General features: G+C 40.0%; 1 protein-coding gene across 2 annotated transcripts in view; it reads right to left on the bottom strand.

Annotated features, from left to right (window-relative positions):
- PRMT8 (protein arginine methyltransferase 8) overlaps positions 1 to 17438 on the bottom strand; it is a 58878-nt gene that overhangs the window by 24645 nt on the left and 16795 nt on the right. For both annotated transcript variants that reach the window (XM_010400929.4, XM_039560937.1), the window contains one exon: positions 2147 to 2332. In XM_010400929.4, the coding sequence (XP_010399231.1) occupies positions 2147 to 2332 (186 nt within the window). The remainder of the gene's footprint in view (positions 1 to 2146; positions 2333 to 17438) is intronic.

The following is a 17438-nucleotide window of genomic DNA, read 5'->3' as shown; positions in this document are numbered from 1 at the left end:
GTTACATGTATCAGCTGCTTACTTACCTGTCTTGGCAGGACACTATGTGTACTCAATAACTGCAGATGAATAAAAGGCTACTTTTATCATCATAAAGCATGGTTTGGTATCAGGCAAAGAGCAGTCCACCACCACTGGAAAGGTGTGAGTACACTCCCATGGAAACTGTTTCCACACATGTTAAGGACAAGAAGGGGACTGGGAGTGTTTTGGATTTGGAGATGACTGACCACCTGGTATCTTTCTATGGTGAAATAATGGGCTTTGTGAATGAGGGAAGAGGAGTGGATGGGTTTTATCTTGATTTTCTGCAAGATTTTCAACATTGTTTCCCATAACATCCTCATTGAAAAATGGATGAAGTATGGACTACATAAATGGTCAGTGCAGTGGACTGAAACCTGACTGAACTGCTGCTCCCAAAATGTTGTAAGGAGCAGCACAAAGTCCATCTGGAGGCCAGTCACTAGTGGTATCTCTCCAGGAGTCAATACTGATGCCTTTTGGCCTGTTTTTTCAGGTGGATTCCATCTCTTCCTAGCAGACCTCAATCCTCAAAGAGGGTCCCATAGATATAAAAACTGAAAACTTGTCATTGACACCACCTGCACAAGCAATTGTGGACCTGTGGTAGCACTTCTCCTCAAGTCCTTGTTTGCACTGTTAGAATTGAGTCAAAAATCCACCTGGCACACCTTGCTGTTGATCACCATCCTAGGAGCTGCCCAGTGACACTTGATATGCTCCAGGTCTCACTGGTGCTTATGTAGAAGAGCAGCAGGCTCTAAGGGCTGGTCTAAGGGACGGAGGTTTGCTGGACAGAACTTCCTGCTCCTCATCTGCAAAGAAGACACTGACCCTATTCTGTAACCAGAGATCTGCAGGTGGATCAAGAGCCTCCCTCCTGTTACCAGAAGTCACAAGTTTCCAGCCTTCACCATCAGAGGAGTCCCCACTTCCAAACCTGGTAAGTACAGACTTTGACTGCCCCTCCTTTCACTACAGTTGGGGTTTTAGGCTCTTGTACCTTCAGGGTCTCAGAGAAGATCCAGTCAGTCTCTTCCTCATGCCCCTGATGCTTCAAAGTCTGCCAGCCTCCTCTAGCAGCTCCTTTACTTGTTGACACAGATCCTTTACCAGTGCAAACCTCCTGCAGACAAGGAGGAAACCTCCAACTTCCCAGCCTCAGCAAGGAGTTCCCTGCACTCCCTGCAACCTACATGGCTGTATCCTTCCATCAGGAGACCCATTCGGTTTAAGGTCTCTGATGTGTCTTCAAAATTTCTCCTAGGTCTCCTTCCCACTCAATTGTTTCTCTATCTTCTTCCATTCTTGGACTGAATTTCTGAATGCTACACTGGCAAGATGTTATTGGCATATAGAAATCTTACTTTTATGTATACACCCCCCCAAACAATTATGAGAGTAATGGAAATAGATATTGTTTGTTATGCTGTTTGTGAGGAGTGCACTGAGTCATCTCACATTTGTTTTTTTGCATCCTGCTCTTAAAGATCCCATCCTCTTGCACGTCAAAAATACCAACAGGGCAAAGTAACTTCTTCAGAACTCGCTTATAGACAACTTTTTGATAGTAAATGGTCCATCAAGTATTTCAAATTCTTTCCAGAAGTGTATTTAATGGAAGCAATTTGGCTTAATGTTCCCATCAATGCAGCCTGTGCATTCAAGTAACATGCCAGGAGTCAAGAAGCTGCTTGGCTTCTCATGTCAGCTGAGTAGCTGTTCTGCTGATGTCTGTGCTCAAACATGCAAGAGAACAGAATCCCCAACTCAGCAATCAGGACGTGTCCATGGTTGTGGCTGGGCTGGTTTGCAGCCCTCATAAATGCACTGCATTGATGCATTCATGAAGTTCACCACCGCACAGACAGCTACAAGAAGCTCGGCAGAGAGCTCATATGTAAGAATCTAAGTGGGACAGAGGTTTTAAGTACAGGTCTCTAGAGAAGTGGGTGATATCTCTGGCACTTAACTAGATTACACAATTGTCTGAGGAAAGGCAGAGGAATACAATCACGAGCAAGTGGGATACAGATAAGTAAGTAATAAATCAAAGAAATAATAATTATTATCACTATATCGTTAGTTATTTAACAATTGCTGAAACAAAAATAAATATTACCTCATGAATTCCAAAGTGAGCATAGGAATCAAAGTAATAATCCCTGGATGTCATCTCTTCTGGATTGATGAGCTTTGCCATCTTGCCTCGGCCCGGGCAGCTTGGTTGTAATGGAACATGTATGACAGATTGAACTGGCTTTGGAACAACAGTAGGCTGTGGAGGCTGGGATGGAATAGGGCAAACCTAGGAGAACATGGAATATAGTTAAGAGGCATCATTAAAAGAAAATATTTCTCTCTCTGTCTAACGTATATTATTGTTAGTGGCATTATTTTAACAATTTAGTAGATAACAAGTCCAAAGACACCTGGTGTCATCATAACTGAAATTTAGGCTACCTTCCTGGATCTTTAATGTATTTGATGTCTTTGAAAATTTCCCTAATGGATTTTTCCTTAATGTTTCTCTGCAGATACCTAAATTAGTGCAGAGTAATGGCAAATTATTGGTGTTGGCCGAAGCAGGTTTCTGCAAACATTGACACAAGGCAGTAAAGAGCTACGTTTTCTCCATTAGTGTCCTATTCAGTCAAACTGCCACAGCTTTGTGAGAGGCAAGCTGCAATAAACAAATAGTTCCCCTGCAAAGAAGAGCTCATAATCAAAGGATTCCAGCCACAGTGTTGCCAACAAGGACAGGATTCACAATTGATTCTTATCAGGTAAGGTACCTGTCTGTATTGATAAGCTAGGTCTGAGAAGGTTCACAATATCTGGAAGTCCTGACCCTATCTGAAAGTCTCTCGGCAGGTCCAGAGAGCACTGTACGGAGCTGTGTGGCATGTGTGGTCCCTTAATGTAGTTTTCTGTTGCTGGGAGATGCAGGAGTTATGTGTTTCCAACACATCATGGCCCCCAGCACTTAATTTTTTGTTGCGTATTGCAGCCCCAATACCAACATTCCGATAGACACAGAATGCCCACACCCCCTTGGGTCAGATTTGATACCTGTAGCACATAAGACAGAAGATAAAATGTTTTTCAAATATGAGGTAAAACAGACCCTGGTCCAGCCCATGTATGTATCTACATCCTGAATCCTTAACCTGAAGCAAAACGCTGAAAACTGAGAAAGACTGAGCAATATGCTACAGCTTTGGCTATGCACAAAGTCACCTGCAAATTATGGGTCAACAACTTCATATATTAAGGTCAATCCTACTTAAAATATATCATATCCTCTCGCACCTTTTTTTTTTTTTTTTTTTTTTTTTGAGACTCAGTAGTTTCCCAGTGGGGACCAGAGTCGCCTGAGCCTCTCCTCGCTACTTTCATAAAATTAATGCTGTCTTCTGCAGCTTGGGACTGTGAGATATCAACCCCTTGTACTGTCTCTGAATAGCATCAATTAGCCTAGTTCAGTTTGCTTCAATTAAAAAAAAAAAAGAAAAAAGAAAAAAGCCTCCACATTTTCTACCCTTGTTCATTTGAAGATTTATATGTGTCATCTTTTGATGGTTTCTTTGGTCCATCTGTTAAAAAATAAATACAAGTGGTTTATGCTCCTGTAACATTTTTCATCCCCAAAGATACAGAAGTGCTTTATTTTTAAGTCTTTCCTACTTCTTGCACTTTTTACTTTATCATCTCACCCTGTTCACCTCACCTAGTTCACCTCCCACGCAGAATACACTTGCTCCCAATTGGGGTTTGTATTTCTGTCTGGTCTAGTTTCAAAAATGTCCATCTGCAGTAATTTCTCCTAAGACATTGCTTCATTGTCTGTTCACTGCAAGCAGTAAAACCTTGATAACTCATTCTGTCAAAGTGTTGCTCTTAATACTCAACTCTTTCAAATATAATCCTGCTACTTTTAATTACATACTTGAGGTTATATCTTAACTTTTTTCTTCATTGGCATGCACCCTATGTAATTTTTGCAGTTACCTTTCTCAGTAGTCCTTTCTGTATTTTTCTACTGGATTACAAAGACTTAAACTGTAGGTGTTTGAAATTTTGTTTTAATATAATATGAAATCCATAAGGTCTTACACTTTTCTCCTAAATCTTACCCCCTGCATCATTTTACAAGCAAAACACACAAGTTTTATTATATAAATTACCAAATAAAACAGTCAATGAATTCTGTTCCTGTCTTAGGTAAGAAGGTCTCCAGGCACAAGATCATGCATCATGAGCAATTGCTCAAAAGCTATGTAATGGAGAAAAGTTACATCAGTTTTCGTAAATTAAACTGGGGGGTTTAATTTCTGTTGCTGTTAAACTACAAATTTAAATGTGCTTTTCTGTACAACAGAGAGCATTTCCTACAGGAAAAGAGGCTGGTCTTGAAGGTGAATCTCCTGCCAGGATCTCAGGCAGTATCAGTTCTGCTCCTGGCTGCATCGAAGGGTCTGGACAGGGTTATGAGAACAAGGCTTATTCTGACTAAAGATACAGAATGAAATTAAAACCAGCAACTTAGGCCAGGAAAGTTGTCTGAATTAATTTATTTCCTGTAAAAGAATTAACATCATTATTTTCTAGTCTGCAACTGAATATTACTGTGGCCAAGGGATGGCAAGATAACTTTTATTCAGCTACTAAGGCAGCACTGCACCTTTGACTAGCAGTACTTTTCAGATTTTCAAACTACCTGAAGACTTACTGCTCTCAACTGTGCATCTACATTTCCTCCAGGAAGAACATATCCCACACAGCAGAAGAATTAGTAGTCTATTACTTCTGCTTCTCACCTGCCTTAGTTTGTAGCCAAGCAGCCTGTGGTAAAATCTGTTGATGGTGGCTGTGTGCCAACATTAGGCTCTGAATGACCATAGGTCACACACTGTCCATCCTGTGCTGTGGGTATCACAGCCTTGTGCAGAACAGGCAATAGAAAACTGAATAGGGGTGGTGATCTTCTCAGCCAGCAGCACTCTGTCACAGGGACCTTAGATGAGCTGCTTCATTTCTGTTTTAGGCATACTAACACAACGCAGACCTTCCGAATTAAAATGATGTAGATTTTGCAGCATCAGTAATACCTCCTGCTGAAATTTCCATTTGTAGCACTGTAATTCTGGAATTCCAAAACACTGTCACAATTATAAGAATAATTTTGTGAGTGGGGCTCAGGAAATCCGTCCGTCAATAACTTTCCATAGACCCTACGAACAATTTCAGTCAAGAGTGACTTATGCCCTATGATAACAAATATCTGGGGAAAACATAAACACAGTGGACAACTACAGAATAAATAATTACAACGAAAGCTATTATTTGTTTCAGAAACAATAAAGTCTTTGGGTGTACAGCTCTGAGATTGTAAACTAGAAACAACTATGCTTCAGGGATATGGTAAAATTGCTTTAGGAGAAAACATGCTTTTAAGACAAAAGCTATCAAGGAGAGACAACTTCCTGTATCCTTTACAGAAAAGAAAAGAATCCTTGATGTGATTTACAAGCTTAGCAGATATATATAGCCTACATGAGGAACAACTCATCTTTTGAATAACACCTGAAAAGGCAAAGCATCTGGGCTGGGGGCAAGCCTCACATCAATGTAAAAAATCTAAAAAACTCTGCAGAACCCATGTATGGATTCTGTCCAGCTGCACACAATTCCAGAACACCGGCTTGCTGCTAATGCAGATGAAGTCTGAAAGAATGGAAGCAGCTGCTCCAGAATTCATTCTTCACTGCAAAACATGCAGCCCTCTATTTTCCCATCTCCCATTTGCTACTGAAGGTAAAGGTGGAGAGTCTGAAGGATCTGAGAAGGAATCTTTTTCTATCACTGCTTTGCAACTGATAACCTATTGTGTACATTTTAAACATTTAAATCAAAGGAAATTAGGGAAATTTTTCCTTAACTTTAAAAATTAAATAAAGTTTATTTCCTCTTTCTTTGTGGACAAGGTTGGTACATTGCAGGTGACCAAATGTACTAGCACGGGACTGGTTTCTATAAAAGATTTGAATTCTCCCAAAAGATAAGACTGGTAATCCTCACTCTTTCTCAAAATACCTCAACTCAACATCCTGACATAGGTTTCTAAAACATAGATAGGCACCTCAGTGTGACTTTGAGATATACAGGGTTGCCCATGTGCATCAATGGGTACTGTTGAATTTCTTCTTTGAAAATTGGACCTAATCCAACATGGACTGACAAGGCTGTCTGGGTGTACAACTCCCAAAATACAAAAGAGAACTTGGTATTCAAAAATCATGGGCTATTTTTGAAAATTTGAGCCTTTTAGATATATCCATCTGTCTACAGAGAGACAAGATGGTGAAATGTGCACAATTCATTTTTTAGGAGGTTTGTGACAAAAGCTGTAGTGTGTAGAGTAAAAATAAACTTGAATTTCAATTCTCCTTTCTCGATATTACTATGGAGACACCGGGCTGGAGGTTAAAATTCCAATCCTTGCAATACTGTTGTTCAAGCTGCAGTGTTTTATTCTTGACAAATTCTTAGTTATTTATGGCATTTTTATGACATTGAAGAGGTTAACTGTACCTTCTTCTGGGAAATGCTTAACTTTTCCTTAAGAAACTAATTCAGAATGCAATTACAGTTTAAAATGATTCAATTTCAGCATTGTCTTCACTTTAAACACAAGGTTTTATCATATCTAAATGTTGATTTTACTTACTTTTTGAGCCAGATAGCTTTCTATGTCAGAACTACTAGAATAGAATATGCCTAACACCATTTTCATTGGTCTGAATTTAATAATCAAGACCTCTAGCATACAAGAGATTATCAAGTGATATCAGCATAGCAATTCCAACAATACAGCTTCTTCCTGCCGCAGACATAAAAGCACAGCCAAATATAAGAGGTATTTGATATCCTCCTGCCAAAATTTATGCTTCAACAAAAACTTCTTGGCAGTCATCACGCAGGTTAAAACCTCCCTTGACTCCTTTACCTTGTATTGTTTTGAAGTCTTTGTCCAAGACTTATCTTAAGTGATCTTTGGATAGAGCAAAGACTCTAATCCATTATCAGAGAAGTTCTAACCTGATTTTCTGAGGAAATGAAGCTTCTACAGTATCTTGCCCATTCCTCCCATTAATAACTTTCAAGCTTTTCCAAACCAGTCTGATTTGACAGAAGAAATATCAAACACAATTGTATTTCGGTACATTTCTTGAAAACCAGAAATTAGGTAGAGGGATAACTGATTTGATTATCCACTAAAATTGCAGCAGCTAGATTTCAGTTATCATGCTTTCTACTTGCTCTAGGTTTATTAAGCCACCTGCCTTGTGCTACATGGGTAATGTGCAGCTTTCAGTCTCACCATACTGGATGATAAGTAGTGAAGGTGTAGGAAGAAGACTAGGCATTGCTCAGAACTAAACTAGGATCTGAGGGCATATAGAGCACATACTTGCAGGAAACAAGGCTTTGCTAGCTCCTCTACACATGGGAAAACCTTTCCATGCTAAGGATGGGAAGTTCACAAGGAATTCAAAATGGCAGGAAATCAAGGAGTTCCAACATCCATTTGCAGACAGATGTAATTGTTTGGGAACAAGGATATTATATATGCCTGTATTAGGCACATGCTTTCAGGAACTAGGACCTTCGAAGACCAGTAAAGAACATTTGCTTAGCAGAAGCTTTATGCTGTCTCAAAATCAGGATGAAATTGCCAATTCTTCAGCAGCTATAAATCTACTTTCTGCTTGATGAAAATCAGGCTCAGTCTGTTTTAAGTTGCACATAAGTATGAGTTGAATGCAAATGCAAATATATCTAAACTCTAAAACTGAATCTAGTCAGACAGACTCTGTAAGAAAATTGGGAGAGAGAATTGATTCTTAAAACTGCTTGCTTTGAGGCTACCCCTTGTTCAGCTCCTTTGAAGTGAAGCTCTGCTCTGAACTTTCTACATGGATTGTTTGAAATCCCAGGTCAACCTCTCCCAGACAAACCTGTCCATTTGTTATCAGCAGGAAATTCACTGTCCTTTATACAGACAATCATAACGTAGAGTGTATTTCAACTGTGACATCATATCCGTAAGTAATGGTGATAGTAAAAATATTGTGAAAATACTGACACGTGTTCTGAATTTAGAATAAAGCCTTTGTCCAGAACAACCAAGACTGATCAGTCATACAAGGAATTAGATTATACCTTAGATGTACAAATCCCCAAAAAGTCAAAGATGCAAGCTGGTCTTCAGTATCACAAAGGTGTGGTCAGCATACTTAGGCTGCAGCAGAAATAGCACCGAGTAGCAAAAAGGAATGTAAAGATCACAACGGTTTGCAAAGTTGTTACTTACTGTGCAGAAGCTAAAAAGAAATTTGCATATGTAAATGCAAGATAGGTGCTGTGATACCTTTATGGATCTGACCCAGGGTACTTCATACTGTCAAGATTTTTAATGGGGACTATGGGTTGGGTCAAAGCCAGAATTTTCTTAGTGACAGGTCACAAAATAAGAAAACAAATTTCCAGTTTTCAATATTCCAGCATATACAGGAGTAATTCTTCTCCCTAATAGAGGTTAAGCACTGAAACAAATGCTTACAGGGTCTGTGGGGTCTCCAACAGTGTAGAGTCGGAAAATTGCAAAACTCAGCTGGAGAATATCCCTTACCAGCCTTTAAAGCTATCTTTTATCTGAGCAGGGTGCTGGACTTGATGGCCTCCAGACGTCCTTTCCACACATACTATTCTATGATACTAAGACACAGACAGTTATATTTGCAGTATGCAGGAGATAGAGGCAGCAAGGTTTATAAACCTGAGCCTAGTGCAAATTATGAGGTAGGTTATAAATTTGGGTTAATAGATTTGCACACACAAAAAGAACAGAACCTGCTTTCATGAGATTAAAGAATGCACACTCTAAGAAGATGAGGACATGTCACTCAGGAATGAAAACCTTCTAAACTACACTGAATGGAACAGAACTGAGATTATAGGAAATGAGTTGACAAAAATTTAAGGGCAGGAATAATACTAAATGTCTGTATTTTTTATAAATGTGTGAGCAGTTCTAGAACATTCTGTGTGCCAGTGCATGGAATTAAAATGCTCTTCGTCCAATCTGCTCTCATGACTGCTTAGTGCATGGTGCCATTGGGAAAAAAAATAGCGACAAGTTACAGATGCTGGCGTTTAATTGAACTTGTGTTACTTTTCATAAAGATGGAGATTTTGCAATGCAAGTAGAGTAGAATGTCCCATGCAGGGCATGAAAAGTCCTAGTTCAGCACAGAACAAAAGGAAAATACGAGAGAAATGTATTAGTATTAACTGAAATTTATTCTTTGTGAAGCACCTTATGGAAGGATAGCACAGCATTAAAGTGCTGAGAGTTACCTTTCTTTAGGAGAAGGTTGCATTTTGATTATCTTTGGCAGTTGATAGATCTAATGCCTATTATTATCTTAGATTTAAGATCACAGCAACACTTCCTTGGTTTGCAACATCCCTGATACAAGGAACAGCTGGAGAAATGCCTTGTGTTTTCACCTGAACTCTGTGGTGTTGAGCAGATGGTCTGTCAGTAGACTCTGTTGCCCATCTGTTTGTTTGGAGCCCCTTGAGCCTCATTAGGAGTGAGGTAAGCTGCACAGTGAGGAGGTTCTCAAGCACTGGCTGAAGTCTCAAACCCACTTCTATCACAGCCAGGGTTTCACAGCTTCAGCTCAGTGAGGGATTGTGTTTTAGAAGCGTTGTCCTCTGGTGGATAATACCAAAAGTGAACTACACTTGGCAGATGGCTAAATTCATTCTTCTTTTCATAGGGTAGAGACTAATCTAACTGCTATCAATAATCTGGAAACGGATCTTCATGTATAACCATGCTGTTCCCTCCACATACGCAGCATATGGATTTGTTGTAGTTTAATGGTCTCTGCCACATAAGTTAAGAATCTGAAATCTGAAGAATTAAATAAAGAACTTTAGATAAATAAAAAAATCTGTGATGATCTGTGACTAGATGTCCTGTGGTTTTCTTTCTATGTTTCACCATAATCAGGAGGTGGATATAATCAAGCATACCAGTTATTTTCACACAAGATTGATACCCATAAGTAAATCTGGCAGGCTGAGAAATACAGGCTAGGCCAACAGGGCTAGGTGTTTCTGAGAGACATTCCAGACTTCTCAGCTTTTTCCTGACTCAGTACCATATATCAGGACTACTATTAAAAGCATTCTTTCTAACAGAGCTCTTCTGAATATAGTGCCTTGCTAAGATGTATGAGCTTTTTTGCTGGTTTATGCTACAGCAGCCTTCCTCCTCATTTCCAGAATCCAGTCTGAAAAGTTGCCTCTGGTGTATGGACCACAGAGCAGCACATCAGCAGCTTCACAAAGCCAGTGTCTCTTGCAGGTTGGAACTTCTGGACTTACACAGATTTACAGCTCTGTCTGACACGGTAACACTGCAAGTCCCTGCTTTCTGCTGGAGCACCCTGACCCTTTTCAAGGATTCATGAAAGGCAAATAAAACCAAAAGATGAAAAAAAAAATCCTTCCTACCTTCCTGTCATTTTAAGCCTCTCCTTTTCTGACTAAAGATGAGAATTTAATGTAATTTAATTTCATTCTTTATTGATTTGGTAGAAGCTGACTTGGTAGTGAAAAACAGGAAGATGCCTTAATGCATGGTCCCCAGCCTATCAATGTTGACTGTGTGAAATTCTGGTATCATCATGGTAATTTAAAATTTAGAACTGAGGTCAAATGTGAGAGTTAAGATTGGTATTGGCAACCATATGCTACATAATTGGTATCACTTCTCTTAAAATTTGAAGTGCATCTAATACCTAAAACAGCCAATAAAGGCCAGGGAGCACTTAAATTGACTGATCACCATGGAATACTTTTCTTCTTCCACCCAATTATCCAGAAAAAAACAAGCAGTAGGTATAAACTATGTTGTATGTTCTCCTGCAACAGATTTTCCTTCTGAGATGTCTGGGTTTTGGGAGTTTTGACAGATCTCTTGCCTTTAAAGTGCTACATCCAAAACTTTCCAGAACAAAAGAAATCAAGATGCACAGATATAAGAAGGGGAAAGAACCTGTTGTTCTGACAGAACTATTAGAGGCTTAGTTTTTGTGGTTGTTCAGAGGGAAGGTTTGAGGTATGACTACTGTCTGTCTATTGTTGAAACTGGAAAGAGGAAAAGCTGATAACAGAATTTTCCATTTGAATTAGGCTACAGCCTCTGGGAAATAAAGAGCTTTTCTAAGTTTAATGTCATTTTATTTCTGATTTTCCTTTCAGGGAGTTACACAAGGGAAAGAAATATCTCTGCATTAATAAAATGCATCAGGTCTTCCAGATGATTTTAAAACACCGGTCCCAAACTGAAAGAATCTAAAAATAAACCATATCAATTTCATTCCTGGGCATTCATTGCAGAGTCACCTCTATACTTGGTAGTGATAATTGTTAATATTATATGCTTACTAATTGCACTGATACTGATATTTAATGTCCCACCTGGCCTGACAGGGCAAGCACTTCTATGCCATCAACAAGTAACACACAGCTATGGGGTGCTATTCAGGGACTGAACTCCCCCTACCATTTCCAAGACCCATTCAGGTTGGCATGGCAGACCGAGAAGGTTGCAAAAGTGTCATATTGGTTGAACAGCACTGGTTTAAATTACTGTTGTGAAGTCTTTCCCTTCCCCTTGTATTCTGCAATACAAGTAGTCAAATTACACCAGTCTTGCCTCGTTTTTTCAGACAGGATGGAAACACACTGAGTTTTATGCGTGGCTGAGTGAAGTCTCCAAGACCTGTGAATGCAGCACCAGTTCTAGGGTGGCTGGGTACTCTGAGGGAGTAGCTGGAACAAGGCTAAGTGGTTCTTCTTGCGTGCACATGAACAAAGTTCAAGGTTGCTGGTGAGTCATGTTCCCTGCTGCTTGGGTAGACTTGGCACTATGCAATCATACAGAACGAAGAAATCATTCCATGCTGTGTTTCCCTGGGAGTAGCTCAAAGCCTATATCGTTATCTAGCAAGTCACGACTCAGCTCCTTTTCCTCCTGCAATGTGGGGCTCAGTACATAAGGAGCCAGTACTAGGGCTGCCTTTGCACAAACCTGGACTAGCTGGAAGGAGGATACAGGTTTCTCATTGCTCTGTCCTTGTCAGGTCCTTTCCTTCTGCATGCAGCAGAGAGGACTCATCAGTATTGCCTTAATACTTCTTTTCTACAGTATAACTCACAGTGTAAATGGACTTAGAGACTGCCCTTGCATTTCTCTGTGGAGTCCAACATCCAGTGTGCAAGGCTCTTACAGAAGGAGGCTCCATAATATGTGTTGGGTCACCCAGGTAAGCTGATGTAATTCCACATGAATTCTAAATTACAGACAATTTATCATCATGGCTATGAAACCATGAATGGTGCATAAGGATCTATAGTCAGAGCACTAGGGGCCTGTTAACAGATGGTAATTAGTTCTATTTTAAGGATGGCTAGGCAAGTCAGCTCTTTTTGTGACAAGAAAAAAAATAAGGACAAGGTCATCTTCTGAGGCATGATACCCAAGCAGCTGTTTTCACTTTGTGATCAGCTATAACCCAGGGAAGACATGCTCCTGTTATCTGGAAGCAGTACACAGAAATGTAAATGTGACTGAAGGTTTTTATTGATTTTCAAGTGAAGAGAGATATTCATGTGCCAGATTACTTTAGAACGCCTCGCATCACAAGGCACAGCTTGTTGTAGAAATAGCAACAGAAGTTATAGAAGCCAGCACTGAAAATATCAAAGTTGAATGCAAGTGAAGAGGAAGAGTTTGTTGCAGATCACTGCATAAAGAGTTATGAAGACACAAAGCCAGAGAAGTGTGAACTTTCCATTGTGATTTTCTTATTGGTTTTTACTATCATTGCTGCTGCATAAGTGCCTGCCTTGCTGAACAGGCAAGGAAATGGAAATGAATGGAAAGGAAACAAAAAGGACTGGGTACTTTCAAGCTACTTTACATCACCCCGGCAAGTGCATGAAAAGCAGTTGAGGAAAGGTCAGGGGGAGTTAGAGCCTCCATGATCAATGCTCACAGTACCTTTCCTGTAGGAAAAGTAGCTGTATCACTGACTGGCCTCTTCCCCTCCCCAGCATCATCTCGACTGACTCTCCAGTGACAAAGAACAAGAACCAGAAAGTGCTAATCAACTTTAAAACCAGTTATTTTTAGGCCTTTTCTCAGTATCAGGCAGTAAGCTGAACTTCATATGAAAAAGTAGAGCTCCGCTATTTTTAGAGGCTAATTATTAACAAAAATAACCAGAGTATTCTATCTGTACAAATTATTTTCTTAAATTAGCAGAAAATTTAATGGAAGCTCTCCTCTGCTTCGCAGATTTCTAACGCGCTGATCTCTGAAAGTCACTTTGCAGCTGATATATCAGTCTTCTCTTCCCCTCTCACTAAGTTTCAGCTGTTTCACAACAGCTCTAAAGGAAGTTCTTTAGGAAGACATTATATTCTGTAGGCTTTGCTGAGCCTTAGTACAGAGGAAAAATATCCAATTGACCACCTACTCCATGTCGTAGCCAAGCTTTTGATCCACACTTAGCATCATCTCAAAAGTACCTCAGATCTACAGGAGGTCTCTGCCTAAGGAGTGTCCAGGTTTCTTACTTACCCTCTGCAGGCTAAGTGAGGACAGAAAGAAGAACAAGACTGAGAAATGGCAGTTCCTGAGCTGAAGTGCCAAAGAAAATCAGGACAGTGACTTACAGTTCAGTGCTGCTTCAGAACTACCAGCAAACAGGCACCAACACTGAATAGAAGTCCCACGTTTGGCACTTTCATTTGTCAATCGGCAAAAACCCAACATTCCCCTGCACAGAGCAATGACACCCTGCCACTTCCTTTGGAGCTGGAGCTCACTGGATATGATATATGTTATGTTATAGCACAGACTTTCTCTTCATCACCTGGCAGATTTTTTGCCCTCTGTGTTGGTGTTAAGTCCATCTCACTGTGTGACCTTGAAGGAATCAGCCATTTCTTAGTGTGGATTATCAGAATTTTGCATCCTTTTGTGACAGGTGAAACCCCTAGAGGTGGAATGTGACTCTGAATCAACACTTATGATGGAAGATGGCTCACTGAAGATGGGCAAGGATGAAGTGCCTGTGAAACTCAGCACATAATGCAGCTGCTCACAGCTGTTGCAAAGAAGCTGATTTTGAGTGAATCAGCTGGTAGTTTAAATGTTTCTCCCTGAGTTCATTGAAAGAACAGGAACACCTCCCTGAGTCAGCCAGACTTGCATGGGGGACTGAGATTACGTGAACCGACAGAAAGCGTAAAAGTTGAAAAACTAACAGAATAATTTCAGTGAGAGCAGTGGGGTTGAGCTGCCTTCAACTCACATTATTATCCTGCCCAATAACTGGGGACACCCAGTGTTATGACTGTGAACATATTACAAACGCACATTTGTATTATGATCTAACTGCAATTGCAGTTCTTATATTTTTCTAAGTTAAACTTTTGTTTATGTTCTATTTTCAGTGTATTCTGTATCCCTCAGCTAAATCAGAAATCCCATCTAATGTCAACTGTCTTCAAAAGACACATTAATAAGACATTTAACGTTACATCTTCCATGCAGGAATTTCTAGAAGAAACTGATCAAAAGCATACTGAACTCTGATGCCTGTTGGCAATTACTATTTTCGTTTATAGTCATTAGAACACAACTCCTGTGATGACATTCAAAGCTTTATCTTTTTTTTATCAGATGTGAAGGGTCCAACTGTAGTTAAATCACTGGGGAGAAAACTGGCAGAAAGCCATTTTAGCTTGCGCTCAGGATCCCCACCTGCTAAAACTAAGTCAGTAGCTTTTCTGGCCTCACAAACATGGTTAAGTCTATGGAAGGAGGAAAATTCTGACTCTGTTCTCTCTCAGGTACCTGAAGTTCAGGAAGACACTTCCCCGCGAAATTTACGATGAAGAGTGCATCTTCTCCCTCCAGGAGTGAGACTGTATGAATTTTATACTGACTGGTTTCAGGTTAGTTAAAATATTACAAACAACCTACCCTGAGCCACCTCCATTGCTATTCACCAAGAGGCTGTCTCCATCCTGGCTTTTGCCGCTGTAACTTGCCTTCCCTTTCTTGTTGCTGCCATTTTCATAAAGGATTGGCAGCACTTCCCCTTTGTGTCTCAGCACTTCTCTTGATGCTGATTCATAAGGCAGCATATGTTATTTTGAGATGAGAGTGGGTACGCGCTTGGCTAAGACAGCATGGAAATCCCTGCCCGACTTACGGACACAAAGCACAATGCTTTGTCCACAAAACACAGCCTGTGACTGTCCTGACAGCTGTCAGTGCCTCTTTTGCAACAAGCAAATGCTGCTTGCACTGCACGGTGTCAGCTGGAGCTGAATCCTTCCTGCACGTCTCAGGCATGCAAGGACAGTCTGCATCCTGCTCCCCCATTTCTGTAGTGGCCACATGCCCTTTTGTGCTTTTCTCTTGACATCCTTCCTGGCTTCTGATTGTTTCTTGTAGTGTGAAAAGATCTGGCTCTGCTAAGAGCATCCACAGGAGCAGCTGGGTAGCAAGACGTCCTTGTCATGCATGAGTGGTTCATCCTTCCCTTTACTTAGGCAGTAATAGAGAAGCAATACAGATGATTGGTGTAGAATCACTACAGACTGAAGAAGTTGCTCCACTTTGGAAAGCTGTAGAGCAAAAAGGAAATTACTAGCGACAACAAGAGCAGAAAATGTAACTGACAGTAGAAAGATCTCTGTAACTGGGCTTCTGTTCAAATTAGTCTTACACTGATGCTGTGTAAATAGGTTAATCAGTGTGAAGACTGATGTTTTCTGATCAAAGTGCTTCTGAGCTGTGAATTTCACTGATTCATGCTACTTTTCTTAACCTGAAAAGCTCAGAGAGTGAATCTCAGCCTTAGAAATGTTTTTACTATTCACAGTTGTGAAGAAACCTTGAAAAGACTGAGTAAAAGTTTCTGGGTACAGAAAGGCCTATAAAAGTAACGCATTGACGCAGATTCAGTGTCTTTTTTTAGCCAGTCTTACCACCTTTCCATATAAAAGGTTGGCATTATTGTTCTTTAGCTACAGTATGGGCACAGCATGATGTACAGCAATGCAAAATTCTTTGTTGCACCAACCCTATCCGTGTTCCGATGGCAGAACAGACCTCCAGTTTTTCTTGCCTTCTGATGTGCTGTTGTACTGCCCTAAAAACCCCTAAAATTAAAACAAAAGAAAAAAAAAAGGCAAAAAAAAGAAGCTGTGAATTTCTTAAGATAACTTGGAGTTAAAGAGTAAGACTGAATGTTTCACTTGCTGGCTATTTGAACATTAACATGATCTCAGAAACTGGAAGAAAAAGAACAGAGCAATAACAGAAGTAAAAATAGTGTTTCAATTCAAGGTGATTCATGGTTTTATTGACATGGAGTGCCTTTTTTTTTTTTCTTTTTAGAACATATCAAGCTTCATGGGAGCCTGTTTCTTTAAATATTTCTTCTGTTCGTGGAATGACTGGCAGCTGAGTGGGACAGAGGAAGAGAAGAAGCATCAGCTCTCACAAGAAGCATCAGCTCTCACTTCTGAACTGGCTGCACATTCAGAATTAATGGGGAGGGAGGGCTTTCTGACAAGGAGAAGATTTTGAAAATGTGAAAAACGCAGACAAAAAATAGGATTTTTCATAGACATATAAATCAGGGGAGTACGCCCTAAGTACTGTCATACAAATCAAAAGCCACTGTGTTTGGTCTGTTAATATAACTGAAGTTTGGCCGCCAAACCACCCTACGCTCTGTCTAGGATCAATAGAAAGAAAAAGGTTTCTTTAAAGTATGGTTTATGAATGGCAGAGCTGCCATTCAGAGGGGTTTGTCTCTGCTGCTTAGACAGGACAAGCAGGCCAGCAGCTCAGATACCTTATTAAAGCATTTGAATTTACGCGAGCAGATTCCAGATCCTAGTTGATCCATTCAAAGTAACATAATAACAGCAGGAAATAATAAAGATTTGTTGATTCAATGATGGAGAATATTAGGACTCTATCCAATGAGTTGTGTGTATTTCTTAAAATACCATGGAAAACAAATTACTGTCATCAAAAAGATCCCCCAAAAAAGGGCTTGTAAAAATGTTTGGGATAGTTTTTTGTTTTGGTTTGGGGTTTTTTGTTTTTGTGGTTTTTTGGTTTTGTGGTTTTTTGTTTTGAGCTACTGAATCCCTGGAGGTAAAATCATCCAGCACCACATAAAAAAAAAGTGCTTATTTTTCTCCATTTACTGACAACACAGTAATTTTCTGCAGAA

This window comes from Corvus cornix, chromosome 1, assembly GCF_000738735.6.
Source record: "Corvus cornix cornix isolate S_Up_H32 chromosome 1, ASM73873v5, whole genome shotgun sequence".
Classification (NCBI taxonomy): domain Eukaryota; kingdom Metazoa; phylum Chordata; class Aves; order Passeriformes; family Corvidae; genus Corvus; species Corvus cornix.
This window is presented reverse-complemented; position numbering and strand designations above follow the sequence as displayed.